This window comes from Cucumis melo, chromosome 6 (genome assembly GCF_025177605.1).
Source record: "Cucumis melo cultivar AY chromosome 6, USDA_Cmelo_AY_1.0, whole genome shotgun sequence".
Lineage (NCBI taxonomy): Eukaryota > Viridiplantae > Streptophyta > Magnoliopsida > Cucurbitales > Cucurbitaceae > Cucumis > Cucumis melo.
The window spans coordinates 14,997,020-15,011,486 of NC_066862.1; the positions used below are offsets into that span (position 1 = coordinate 14,997,020).

At 37.4% G+C, this 14,467-nt stretch overlaps 1 protein-coding gene across 4 annotated transcripts in view; it reads right to left on the reverse strand.

The window, feature by feature from the left end:
• LOC103496840 (protease Do-like 7) overlaps positions 1–14,467 on the reverse strand; it is a 59,692-nt gene that overhangs the window by 40,429 nt on the left and 4,796 nt on the right. For 2 of the 4 annotated variants that reach the window (XM_008458849.3, XM_008458848.3), the window contains exons 3-4: positions 6,694–6,828; positions 79–137 (exon numbers count right to left, since the gene is read on the reverse strand). In XM_008458849.3, the coding sequence (XP_008457071.2) occupies positions 79–137; positions 6,694–6,828 (194 nt within the window). Of the gene's footprint in view, positions 1–78; positions 138–6,693; positions 6,829–11,293; positions 11,418–14,467 lie in introns of those variants that run through there. The other 2 variants (XM_051085518.1, XM_008458850.3) reach the window with 2 other exon arrangements.

A 14,467-nucleotide genomic window follows, 5' to 3' on the forward strand; every position in this document is an offset into this window, starting at 1 on the left:
TAGATTTGATGTCATCATTTGAAGCGAATATAACAGCCAGGAAAAAGCAATTTATGAAAACTACAATTAACAACATACTTCTTATAGTGAGGAGCCTCCCGATCCAGCCGAGCAAGGGTACCGGCTAAGATAGAAACCTGTAAAATTATTAAGACTCAATTGGCAAAAACACACAAAAAATGAAATTATCTTGCAATGGGAATTCATTAAGGTTCATTATGGATATGAATGAAGTTCAGTAATAATGATATGTTAAATTAAAAGCTTAAACATAATTAACTATTAAGAATAAAGGATCATTATGGATGTAATGGTTCTGGTAGTTTCTCCCTCTCTATCTACCACTCTCTTTTTCTGTAATATGTTGGTTAATATGAACCTATGATATAAACAGATCATGTATACCTACAAAAGAGCCTGTGCCAAAATAATATAATTCTTGTATATTTCACAAAGAGACAAGGGTTTTCTTAAGTAGAAGAACAGCCCATTACAAAGAAGGAAAAATAAATTTGGCAAATATAATACAACCAATACAATAAAATATAATACAAGAAAGGAAATAAACAAACACTCTCCCTTAAGATATCAGTCATTGCCAACTAGTCAATCAATTTTTTGAATTGCCACTTTGGAAGGGCTTTAGTTAACACATTTGCAATTTGTTCTATTGTCAGGAGATAGGGTATGCATATTATTCCGCATCGATCTTTTCCTTTATAAAGTTTTTACAAACTTCAATATGTTTCATTCTGTCATGAAGGACCGGATTGTGGGCAATGGAAATTGCTGGCCTTGTTATCACAGTAAACGTGCATGGGCATTGTTTGAGTAAATCTCCATTCTTCCAACAATCTTCGGATCCATATACCCTCAGAAATACCAAGGGCTAAAGCTCTAAATTCTGCTTCTGCTCTACTTCTACTTCTTGCAATTACACTCTGTTTTTTACTTTGCCAACTAACAAGATTTCCTCCACCAAAGGAGCAATATCCAGAAGTGGATCTTCTAAGGGTCGTGCTACCTGTCCAATCAACATCAGCATATACTTCAACATTGAGATGGTCATATCTTTGAAACAATATGCCTTTTCCTGAAGTACCTTTCAAATATCTTAGGATTCTATAAATTGCATCAAAGTGAGAGGGCCCATGAGCATGAATGAACTAACTTACCATATTAACTACAAAAGCGATGTCAAGACGTGTGTGAGAAAGATATATGAGTCTCCCCACAAGTCTCTGGTACTCTTTTCTTTCCTTTATTTCATTCTTGGTTGCAACTTCCAATTTCAAATTCTACTCAACAGGAGTTTCTACTACCTTACACACAAGTAAACCAGTCTCTTTTAGCAGATCAAGAACATACTTTGGTTGACAAGAATGTCACTTTTGGACCTGGCAAACTCCATGCTTAGGAAGTACTTTAAAGTTCCTAGGTCTTTGATTTGGAAATCATCTGCTAACTTTTTCTTCACGAAAGTTAGTCATGTCTCATCACTGACTGTAAGAATGATATCATACACCCAAACTATCAAAACCACAACCTTGTCATTTTCTGTATGTTTGTAGAACATCGTATGATCGGCTTGACATTTGACTAAATCCATAGCTCGTGACTACTCTTTTAAAGCGTTCAAACTAAGTTCTAGGAGACTATTTAAGATCGTATAGTGATCTCTTTAACTTGCACACTTTGTTAATCCTGAGATCTACCTCAAACTCAGGTGGCAAGTCTATAAATAGCTCTTCTTCCAATTCCCCATTGAGAAAGACATTCTTAACATCCATTTGATAAAAGAGGTCAATCAAAGTTAACTGCGACAGACAACAAAATTCTAATAGGATTTTAGCAACAGGAGCAATTGTTCTTGATAATCAACTTCATAGATTTGAGTAATCCCCTTAGGAACCAATCTGGCCTTGTACCTTACTATGCTACCATCAACTTCACATTTTACCGTGAACACTAACTTGCATCCAACTATTTTCTTTTCTTTTGGTAGTTCAACTGCAATTTTGTTTCAGGGATTCATCTCTTCCATCACTACTAATTTCCAATTCAAATCGTTTAAAACTGCATGTATATTCCTTGGAACAAACAGGTTCACTATTTTGGATGTGAAGGTTTTATGATTGTCAGACAATTTATCATAAGAAAGATAGCTTGTAATGGGATATTTGTCACATTTCCTTCCCTATGGGCAACTGGAATATCAAGATTAGAAACATCTGGCAAGGAATTATAAGAACTCGGAGAATTAGAAGAAGTAAAAGGAGAAGTGCTTTGAATTAGTAAGGAAGTTTTGTCTCCTTTCAAAAAAAAAAAGAAGTAAAAGGATAATGTATGTTACCTAGATCTTCAAAATCATTTATCAGGGTGTTAGATTGGTTCTATGATAGATCAACTGTTTGTTCTCAATTCCTTTAAGTCAAGTCTCTTCTAATATAAACCCGAAGTTCAGGTTTTCTACTTGTCAAGTCAGTCCATAGTGTTTCTCCCCCCGAAGAAGATCTCTCCATACTTGGCATCAAATCAGACAATACAAACAATAACTAAATCAAACTCAACAATAACAATAAGCTAATCAGAATCCTCTAAACTGGAACCACAAATGAAATCTAGAAAGTAAACTAGGTACAAAGTAATTAAAACAGATGTCAAAATAAACCCAAAGTAAGCTGACAACTTGCCCACAAAAGCTTCGAGATGAGTGTAGAAGGAGCACCAAGAGAACAACAAACAACCTTGCTGAATCTTCCCTAAGATAAAACCACAAAACTGCTAAAAATCAATAATTGTTCAACCGTGAGCCCAACTACTTCTTTGATCCTTGGGAGAGTACTAGTTCTGAATTAAGTGTTTCAAGAGACTTGAATGCCAATCTCATTATTTGCAACCTTCAAACCACACAAGTTTCACTATACAAATTCCAATGCAACCAATTATTGAACCAAAAGGTCTGCGCCATTAATATCTTCATGTGTGAACATTCCACGATCAATTAGAAGACCTTCCAAATCTTCGCTGCTTACACTGAATGGTGAATCCAGCTCCAATTCTTTCTTTCTAAAAAATGGATGGGCCGACTGGGAGAACCAAGGAACATAGGGAGCCATCAAAAACCCAAGCAATTTGAAAATGGAGAAGAATCTATTCCAACAGAAGGAAGAGAAAGGGCATAGCAAAAAAGAGATGGAGTAGAGTCTCAATGGCCTTCAAGCAAAAAGGACAAACAGAGGGCAGTAGACACTTGTTAGAGGCCTTCTGTTAAGGGACCCAAAAATGAAAACCCAAATCAAAATACTTTGTGGTCTTTAGAATCAAAAACTTTTTCAGATGAGAGGATCGAGTACAAATTGGAATTCTGCAATTTCAGCTTCTTGCAAGTGTCTTCCAAAATTTCTGCTTGCATAATGAAAGGCATTTTATTGATAAGGAAAAGCGCCCTTCAGTTACCTCAATAACCGAAATTGATAACCGAAATTGAACAGTTGTCCCACATAGTCAAAACTCCCCATGATGAGTTCATTGATTCCACAAAGTCCCAACCAATATCTCTAGAGCTCCATGGAGATTTTATAAAGACTGCATTAATAGCATCCATTTTGATATCTTGGGTCAAGACAATGTCCGAGAAGCAATTTTTTATGAATTTGTTTAGGGCTGCTCTCTTGGAGGTAACTTTTAGAGCCCTTGTATTCCATGAAATAATCTTCAGGGGGCTGAGTGAGGGAAAGTAGCGAGCTGACCCCTTAGACCAGAATTACACCACAATCATTGACTAAAGACAGCAGCTTAGGCAATTCCGAGAGAACTTTAAAAGGGGGGATGACAGTTTCATCAAATAGTGCAATAAGATCAGCCCTTCTATCTCTGAAGTAATTTTATGATCAAAATCCCTTAGGAAACCCACTGATTCTTCATTACTGACACTGAAAGGAGAATCTATGTCCTCAACAAGATGCTTCTCAGATGAATTGATAATACGACAGGAGGAACTTCGCAATAAAATTACATTAGTGTTGGGGTTGGAGAGTTTGGAATAGTGAAAAGACTTGGTAGGGGAGCCTACAGATACTGACCTTATAAAAGCATCAGAGGACTGAATTTTGGTGCCGCACACCTCCAGTTGATCAGGATTTTTTTTTATGAGAGGGAAGGCTCTATGCGGAGGATCTGTGAAGAAGCAGAAATTGGAACTTTGAAGGGAGCAAAAACAGTTCAGTTCTGATTTTAAGAGGACTGTCCATAAGTTGTTGAAAGAGGTTTGCTTTCTGATGTAGTGTTTATGGATTTTTGTAGCTTAAAAGGTTTTACCTCTTTTGGATGAAGAAAACTTGTTGGAGATACCAGAATCTTGGTGGGCCCTGAGGCAGAAAATAATAGGAAGCAGTAGACGGTTCAGAGATTGGTAGCTGTTTAGGAGTGGCTGAAACCTTAATTACTGTGGAGGGTAAATCATAATTACTCTTGGTAATAATTAAGGGGGCTTTATCTTTGTTTCTCTCTCCAATTGAATCGTTAACAACTGTATTAAGGAGGTTTAAATTAATTCCAGTGGGCCCCATATCATTTTGGAGCTGTGCTGCAACAGATTGACGTTTAACAGAGACTGTTCAGTTGCCTGCCCAATTAAATTATCAGCCAACTGTACAACGGCCCCTATCTTCTCCTCCAACAAAGGTGAGCTGACCGGAGAAAGCTTCTGGATGTTGAATGGACTTCTAATCCTGGGGAATACAGCCAATACAAATATAGGTACGTTTAAAACTGGTGGAAAAGAGGAGAGATCAAACCCTTCATCACACAAAACTTCCCTCATTCGCAGTCGGTCTAGGGAGTTACTGAAATTATCAGCTGGGGTCTTTGCTAGGGCTAGGCAGGTTTTAAGAACTCAAAATCACCATAGTGTAGAAAGATGTTACCCCTCTTTTGGTCTGAGATTTCTATTGTTAAAGGGACAAAACCACAAATATTTTTTTCAACCAGAATCCGGGCTTTGTTGCAATTAGTGAGGTTTAATGTTTATGTGGTTATGTCAATTAAACCTCCAAAATGATCTCCTATAACTTCAAAGGTGCTTCTTTGCTAGAAATCCAATGGAAGATTCTTGATTTTGATCCAGCCCCCATAATCTTTTATCACAAGTGGCCTACTGTGTTGCAAAGGATTCCATTTTCCAAATTTGAGAAGGAAGTTAACCCGGGCCTGCCATTTCCCCTCCTCGCCAATGAAGTCTTTGATTGAAACTTTGTCAAAGCTAATGAGGGCATTATCATTATAAAAGGGGATTATAACGATTCTGGTTTGGGAAAGCTTTTCCAGCTGCTTAGAGATCAACCTCCAATCATCTGATGCAAAAAGTTCTGTAATTATCCATAGGTTATCAAAGTCTACCTCGACCACTCCATGATTCTTAATTAGCCATTGCTTGTGTTCGTGGGGGAAGGATGGTCAAAAACTTGATGGATTTCTTTTTGATTGAAAATGAGCTGGGATCCTTTTTTCTAGGTCTTGTTTCTGGAATGCTAGAGCTACGAGACTTGACCATCTCTACGTAACTAGGTCTATTCACCGAAAACTGAGGGGATGTCTTTGATGAGTTGCCTGAGAACCAGTTGGTGTAGTTCATCTTTTCTACGAATTTAATCAGCATCTTACAGAAGGACCACCAACCTTGCTGGTTTTTCTGGAGCAGACTCTTACAATGGAGTGTCCTCCTAAATAAGGCCACAAGTCGCAAGCTAAGGATCCATCCAGATTTTGCTTGAAACTTAGAGACCTTCAGCCGGCCTCTATCAATGTTAGCTTGCTTTTGGAAGAAGTGTTCAATTGGAGAATTGAGGAGTAGTTCATCAATGGCATCCTGAGTCCATCGGAGTTGATCATCAGAAAGTGATAGAATTCTGTTGCCTTACATGTCTTCAATGATACAGCTTTCATTTTCCTTCCAAATGCAATAGTGAGATTGGTTGATTTTGCAACTAAAAACCTCCGTTCTAAGAGATTTGGAGGTGGCCAGAGAGGACTGGCTGCCAGGGAAGGAGGAGGAGAGAGGAGGGAGGGGAGAGAACTTACCTTTTTCGTGAGCCAAAAAACAATTTTTTTTTATGGATTTTTTTCTCCCCCACTAGTTAGACTATGGATTGAGTTAGTAATGCCCAAGAAAGTGGAGGTTCGAAGTATCTTAGATACTTAGCACTACATTTTAATTTTGTTGTCTTTTATATTTCAACATTTTTTACCCAAAAGCATACTTTTATTGCAAAAAAAGAAAAATTTAGAGAATGCTAATCATCTGTTTCTTATCAATATATATATGTATATGTATGTATATTTCAAGATGCTTGGATCCTATCACAAATTTGTCCGTGCATAAGAACTTCTAACCCTACAGGGTTTGAATCTATAAATTGGTATTTGCACATGATAGGAGCACCAAACATGCCAACTTGAGTAAAGTAATCTAACAAGTCCACTGTCACATTTAACCTCAAAATCATACAAAGATAGCATACTAAATAATGAAGGATTAAATTTTTAATTGCAACATATGCGAGAAAAGCACTTCAGCCTATTTTGGCATTCAGCAAATAAAAAAGATAAAATGGGACTAAAACAAAACATTCTTTCCTTTCTTTTCTTCTTTTTTTTTTTTTAAGAGAAAAGGGAAAAACACTGTGACTGTACCTTCTCTCCACTATCATTACCAACAACCCTAATCTCAAGTCCAACATAAGCAGCCTCTGGAGCCAGGGGAATCTCCTCATAATTAAGAAATTGAATTGCACCAGGGTCATAGCGAAAGAAGCCAAAGTCATGAACCTAATAATGATGATAGTGATGTGCAACAAACTGTTAGTGTTCTCTTCCATCTCACCATTGAAAGAAAAGAAAGCTATAAAACTGCAAAACAGAGTTAAAAATAAGTTAAATCTCTATAATAATGTCTGGAGTCGTATCACAAAAAATACCCTTCCACCAAACTTTTAAAACTATATTCAAAACGTATAAGGGTTTAGGGAATCATAACTTTTAAATAAAAATAAGTACCAATGGCTATTCGGAAAAGGAGTGGAGGGGGGTGGTTCTAGGTGCCTTATTGTAATAGGTTAAATATGCTTGAGAAGAAGTCTGAAAGAAAACTGCTTCGTCCAAGTTGGTATGCACCGTATTTTCATTTTTTCGATACGGAAAATGCCCTCCCCCTTTCCAAAAATGTAACCGGTAAGGGAAGCATGAAGATGGTGGACATCGACGATATGGTGTGTGGGAGAAAGGTGTGGTGTAGTTAGAAGAGAATAGGTTGGGGACTGAGAGATTGGAGTTGGACCTAGTAACAGTTGCTTGGATTAGGGACTGTCTAGTGGCAGCATCTAAGGCAGAAAACTGTTCTGATAACTACAATTCGCCAATCTTGTTCATTGCAAAGTTGGCAAGTATAGAGAACATCAGCTAAAGTGAGAGGGATAAGAACAAGCACTGCAATTCTACTTACTTCCATAGATTGGCAAATGGTATAGAAAACAAGAACTTCATTGGTTCCTTGGAGAACGATAGAGGGGAGAAAGACAGGGAGGAGAAGGAGGTCGAGGAGGAGATTCCATCTTTTTGCTTAGGCCCTTTGTGCTCTGGATGTGGTTCTCAAACACTTTGTTGAAGATCTAGAATGGTGAGACAAGTGTCCTATTAGAGTGCAGACTGAGTTGGACTCCTTTTTTTGTTGGAAGAAATCAAGAACACAGTTGTTCGCTTTGATAGAAACAAGTCCCTTGATCCTTATGGACTCTCTTTAACCTTTTTCTAGGATAACTAGGAGAACATTGAGAAGTTTTGAGTGGGATTTTAGAGAGTTCTTCGAAAGGGACATCTTGGACAGTTTTCTAAATGAATTTTTTGTTCATCTCATTACCAAAATGGAAGTATGAATAGGGTTGGGATTTCACGTCCATCAGTCTAGTTATGAGTGTGCATATGATTATATCTTAAGTGTTGGCTAAAAGACTGAAAAAGGTTCTCCTGTTGCCAATCTTTTAGGCTCAGAGTACCTTCATTGGGGAGAGACAAATCTTACTTCAGGTTCTCATTGCTAACAATGCTACCAAGGATTATAGAGGTCAAAAATAGGAGGTCTCTTTGAGTTTGAGAAGGTTTGTGATCATGTGGATTGGAACTTTCACGATAAGGTCCTCAAAAAGAAAGGATTTCAGTACAAATGAAAAGCTTAGATTCTTTTTTCCCTTCTGGAAGAGAAACAATTTCATTGATAAGTTAAATGGCAGAGTAAAAATTCAATCAAAACTTGTTTGCTTTCAGAAAAGAATTAAGTTGATTTATTATTCTTCTTCAGTTTTTTGTCGTCGGAAGCTTCTCGGTTGAAGTCACCTTTGAGGCCTTCGCGGGTGTTTAGCACGTGATAAAAGCAGAGTTGAGTTGAGTTGGTAATTATTATTTAGAGAGTTAAATTATCTGGAGAGTTAAATTGTTTACGTTCAGAGTTGACTTAAGTTGGTAATTGTTGTCTGTGTTTGGGGTCGTAAGTTGAGTTGAGATATTTGGTGCAGTTTTTCAAAATAAAATTGATTTTGTATTGGATTTTGTTTCTTTTTTTTTTTTTTCAATTCAATTTCCAATTATACACATATTTTTCTAAAATTTTCAACACTTAAAAATGCTCAATTTTTTTTCCGTTCTTAAGCATAACAAATGCCTACAAAGTAAACATATACTATACACAAATTTTATATTCAATTTTTTAATACTCATTTGCATAACATTTTTTTTCCATTACTGAACACTAAACATATTATGAAAAAATGAAAATTTTTTATAGCTGCTTAGCCCCTCATTCATAATTAAATACCGAAAAAGCTTAAAAATTGAAACAACTTTTTGTTTTTCTTTCTTGAAAACTATAACATATTTTCACCACACAATTTGAACACTCAATTGCATAACAGTTACGCCTCCAAAGATATGTCAGATTTCAATAAAATGAACATTTTTCTCCACTCTCTAATCTTCAATTAATCTTGACTCAACCATAAATGTTAGTTAAAAAAAAATCAATTCTTGTCATGTTTTTTGCCTATTAGTTGGAGGAAATGTGCAATTAGCTTGGGCACTACAATAAATATAACAAACTATACTTAGATTAGATTGTCTTTTTGTTTTACATGTATTGATATCTTATGTCGTAAAGATTGTTTGATGAGAGCGCTAAGAGGGGTGTCAACCTAGTAGAGATGTCCCGGTGCACCTACTGATCCTTAGGTTATTTTTCTCATTGTATAGTTGTCTTGTACTATGAGCTTAACAGCCTTAACTCTCATTTTTATCTAATAAAAGAGTCTTGTTTCCCTTTCAAAAAAAACTAAATGCAAATAAAATTAAAATTAAACATACTAAACTTATCTCAAAGGCCCGAAATGAGTTAGATCAAAACACCAAGACTTAACAGAAGCATAGAGAAAATGAAAAACAGACTATGTTCTTCTCTCGATATCATCGGCAAAAAGGGTAAGTCCTCTCTTCTCTCTCCTCTCCCCTCTCCCGTTCCTCCCCTTCCCAACCCTTGATACCAGTCTTCGATGGATAAGATCAATTGCACCAGTTTCTTCGATTAAGAGCCTCTGCAGCCCTTGTCCTTCAATGAAATCTTTTGTCTGGGAGTTCGCTTAGCCCTTCGTCTACCGTAGAAGCTACCTTTTCGTTCATTTCTCAAGCAGTATTCAGTTAGAGGCTTAATAGCAATGGAAGTAGAAAGTTGTCGAGTCCTCCAAGTGCATTATTGTATTTGGTTTGAAGATGATAAGTTCCCATTAGAAGATGTGTAAGCACAAAGAAAGATGTCAGTATCAAAGGCACAACAGAACTAGATCCTAGAAGTTATATCGACTCTTATAAGAGGTCCAGAAGATGGTTTCTTTCATAACTTTGGGGAGCTAGATCAAGGAAGACCGGAAGTGTCGAAATTCATTGGTAAAGATGGGTGGGTGCTAAGTTGTGATTTTTGGCCCATGTCAAGTGATCACCCAACATTTGAGTGTGCTTAGGGGTGGTCAGCTTTTCAACTTTTCATAAAATAATGAATAGTTTCCTGACTAAGGTAGATTATATATGGCGGTTTGCGAATAAAAGTCCCATGCCTTGACTTCCATCAGAAAACAAGAGTATAAGCTACGTAGAGAGGGTATCATTGAGAGAAGTCATATCACAGGATAAAAAGAAAGGAAAACAAAGGGCCAACCACGTTGAATGTTTGAATGACTCCAAAGTCGAAGAAGAGAGAGATCTCGGGACTCCTCTGTTTTGAAGGTAACAAGACAGACCAATGAGTGATAAAGAAGACAAAAGTTATCGGGGAAAAATTCGATTATCTATGGATTGTCATGAGGATCTTTGCTTTTGATGATTGGAGGGAGATATGAAAAATTTTGTAAACATACTTTGGAACAAGCATCATCATTAATCCTCTGTATGACAAAAATGCTCTTATTAGTATTGATCAGGGTACGATAGAGGATTGGCAGGCAATGGGGTCTTTTCATCTCAAGTTCAGAAATTGGGATAAATTCAAGCATAGCAAACCTTTAGTAGTAAAAGGTTTCAATGGTTGGTTGAGAATTCGAAACCTATTGTTGGATTACTGGTGGAGGAAAACATTTGAAGCAATCTAAGATTATTTTGGGGACTGGAAAATAGCCACAAAAACACTCAATCTCATGGACTATAGTGAGGCTCAAATTTAGGTCAAACAGAACTTATGTGGTTTCATCCCCACCATTATCACAATTACAGATTCCAACAAGGGAAATATTTTCTTGAACTTTGGCGACATTGACCTCATGAATCTCCCAAGCAATACCAAAGGAAGCTTAGTTGTTAAAAACGTCAAACAACCAATTGATCAAATAAGAGTTAGACAAGTTATAGAGGATGAAGAAGATGACGTTTCTTTCTTCTCTTCTAATCTAGACGATTTCAAAGCCATGAAAACGGCCCCTCTTTCGCACCTTTGAGGCCTTGAATCTCATCCACGACCCACCTTCGGCATTGGAGAAGAAGACAGACAGCGGTGATCAGGCCAGCAGCGTGCCTTTGTTGTCAGAGTACAAAAAGTCGCAATTAAAGAAGAGAGAGTGTGTAGCCAAAGACAGCTGCGTGTTAAATGATGTGCACCCCGAACTCCCGCCCAACAACCATGTTTTAAATACTATGGAATGTGAAAAGGCAAAGGAAGGAAATCAAAAGGCACCCAGCATTAATTTAGAAAATGACTATGTTTTACCTCTAGGAATTAATGGTGCCAAGCTCCATCCCTTGAAAACTTGCGGTAATGGCCTATCTTCCCTTAGCATGGTAAAAGAGGTTTGCCTCTCTCACTATTCCAGACACAGAGCATCAGAATCCACCTAGTACCAAAGGAAACATTCGCAATTCATCCTCAAAAACCTGAAAAGCAAATCCAAAAGGAAATCCAGCCCCCCAAAGTTCTTGAAGCATTTTATCAGGAAAAAAACCTCCTTTAATAACATTTGAACGACTCTCCTAAGATCTGAGTCTTCGGGAGCATGTTCTATTAAGAGACAAGATAAGCACCCCAACGTCGAACTATAACCAGAACCTCAATTACAAATGATAATCCAAATCTTCTAGAAAACTGCAGCTCTCTCATTCAAGCACCCTGTTTTGAAAAAACAGGTCAGTTACTACTTCCTTAGCACCTAAAGTATTCAATCATACAAGCTTCACCTATCCTAATTCAAAGATCACTTTCTTGAGAGGTTCACCAAGTCATCCGATTGGCTGTAACATTGAGGAGAAAGATGTTGTATTAGAATCACCCATCACCATTAGCAGTGAGGATTCCGAAGAATTGGTCGGCGGCCATGATGAACAAATTATTGGGGATATTAATGGCAAGGACCTTAATTCCTTGTTTGCAACAGAATCTGATCACAGTAGTTCTGCATTGGAAGCCCCCTGGTCTTCCCAGCAAAACTTTCAAATCTACCGGCCCATTTAGTTTCTATTGTAAAAGACCGGCCCATTTAGTTTCTATTGTAAAAGACTGTGGGTTAATTCTTGCTTGATTCTTTTGCCCAGCTTTCTCCGTAATTTGTGATAATTGTCTTATCTTAGATGAAGGTGGTATCCTGAAATACATGGGGCTTGAAGGACCCGTCTAAGCATTTAGCCCTTGAGAACTTTGTGAAAAAAATTCATCTAGAGGTGGTCCTATTTCAGGAATCCAAGATGAAGTGGGTTTCATAAAATCCCTCTGAAGTTCCAAGGAAATAGGCACTAATTTTATGGCATCAGTGAGTTTCTTTGGAGAAATTGTGACCATGTAGTATATGAGTAAGGTGATCGTTGTTGAAACTATTAAAGGCACGTACTCTTTGTCGGTCAAGTGTTCCATAGCCTGTAAAAAGACATGTTGGAGTACCAATCTGTACGGGCCTTGCAACTACAGGGAAAAAAGACTTGTGTGACCAGAACTTCTCTCCCTTTTGGGTTACTATTTTGAAGCTTGGTGTCTATGTGGAGATTTCAACATCACCCATTGGACATGCGAGAGATATTCGCTAGAAGCACACAAGGAATGTGGTAGTTTAATAAGATCATCAATTTGGCAAATCTCATGGAAATCCCTCCCCAAAGTGGAAGATATATATATGGTCTAGAGAAGGAATTTGGTTGCTAGATCCCTTTTGGATTGTTTCTTCATCAATAAGGTGTGGGATTAAATCTTTGACAACACAAGAATCACCCGACAAGCATGCACTTTCTTTGATCATTTCCCAGAGTTTGGAGAAAGGTGGAAACATTGTCCTTTTTCAAGCTTGGAAATGGTACTCGGATTGCTTTTTGGAATGATCTGTGGGTTGAAGATATCCCCCTTAGATCTCGTTTTCCAAAGCTATTTAAAATCACTCAGTTGCCTAATGGATCAGTAGCTGCACATTGGGACCAATCCACCCTATCTTGGTCTATAATATTTAGAAGACTCCTTGAAGAAGAGGAAATTTCAGAATTTCAGCAACCGCTTCATCTCCTTTCGCAAAGGCACGTGGTAGAATCTACGGATAGAAGGCTTTGGTTTCTAGAATCATCCGGCAAGTTTTCAGTCAAATCCCTTGTGGATCACCTTTCAACACCATCTCCGATGACCAGAGAGACCTACAAAGCCTTGTGGAAATCCAACAGCCCTAAGAGAGTCAAAATTTTAGTAAGGATTATGTTATTTGGGCTACTAAATTGTTCTTTGGTCATGCAAAGGAAGCTCCCAAACAGTTTTCTTTTGCCCTCTGTACGCCCTCTTTGCCTCCATGAAGAAGAAGAATTGCAGCACATGTTTTTCTCTTGTCAATATTCAGCTAAGTGTTAGGGCAGTCTGCTCTCTTTATTCAAAGTGGGCTGGGTTTTTGATGGAATATTCAGCTGTAATGTTAGACAGATTATTTTGAGTCCACTCACGAAAAACGGGACAGTTACTCTGGACTTACTTGTCCAAATCACTGCTTGAAGAAACAGTAGAAATATGGTTCAAACGAAACCAAAGGGTTTTCCATGATAATTTCATGGTTTGGTCAGGTCTAATGGACATAGCATAAAGAAAAGCAGCTGCTTGGTGCACACTAAACAAGGAGTTTAGAGCATACTCTATTCAAGATTTGTGTTTGAATTGGTTGGCTTTTACCTTTTACGTTATTTGGATTCGTGCATTTATCTCCAAATCAGTACATTGAGCTCTTATCTGCCTTTTTCTCCTATGTATTACCCTGATGTACTTCTTTATTATTAAATTTTATATTCTACTGGTATTGTATGGACATGATGAGGCCATTAAGAGAGTGTCAACCTAGTTGAGATGCCTAGACGCGTCTCCTAATCCCTAGGTCTCTTTTTTTGTACTCTTAGTATATATCTCTTGTACTTACAATTTGACATAAAGCACATATGTAATCTAAAAGAAGATGATGAAACCACATCAATGCAATATCTAATTTATTATAAAAGATGGGAAAAAACAGTACATTTTCTAGTACAATCTTTCTTTTAGTAACCACTTTTATATGAACTTAAAAAATGAAAGTAATAAGTTCAAAGCAAAAAAGTTAAAAAGGATTGTAGAGTCCTTTTTTTTTTATAATCACCCTTCTCTACATACAAATATTTAATTTAACGTAGACAAAATATTATTATTTATACTTTAATGTTTTGTAGAACGTATGAGTTGAGCATGTACAAAACTAGGGTTGGCATTGAGGGTCCAATTAGGCATGGCTTTCACTAGAGTTAGTCCCCTGAGTGAATGTTAGTATTGGTTATTAGAGGTGGTTGTCAATGAAGTTTCATCAACCAAGGTGGTTTTCGTCGAAGGTGGTTGGCAGAGGCCAGAGTTAGCCATCGAAGTTAGCCGCGCGAAGGTGGATATCCAAGTATGTCAGCGGGGTTG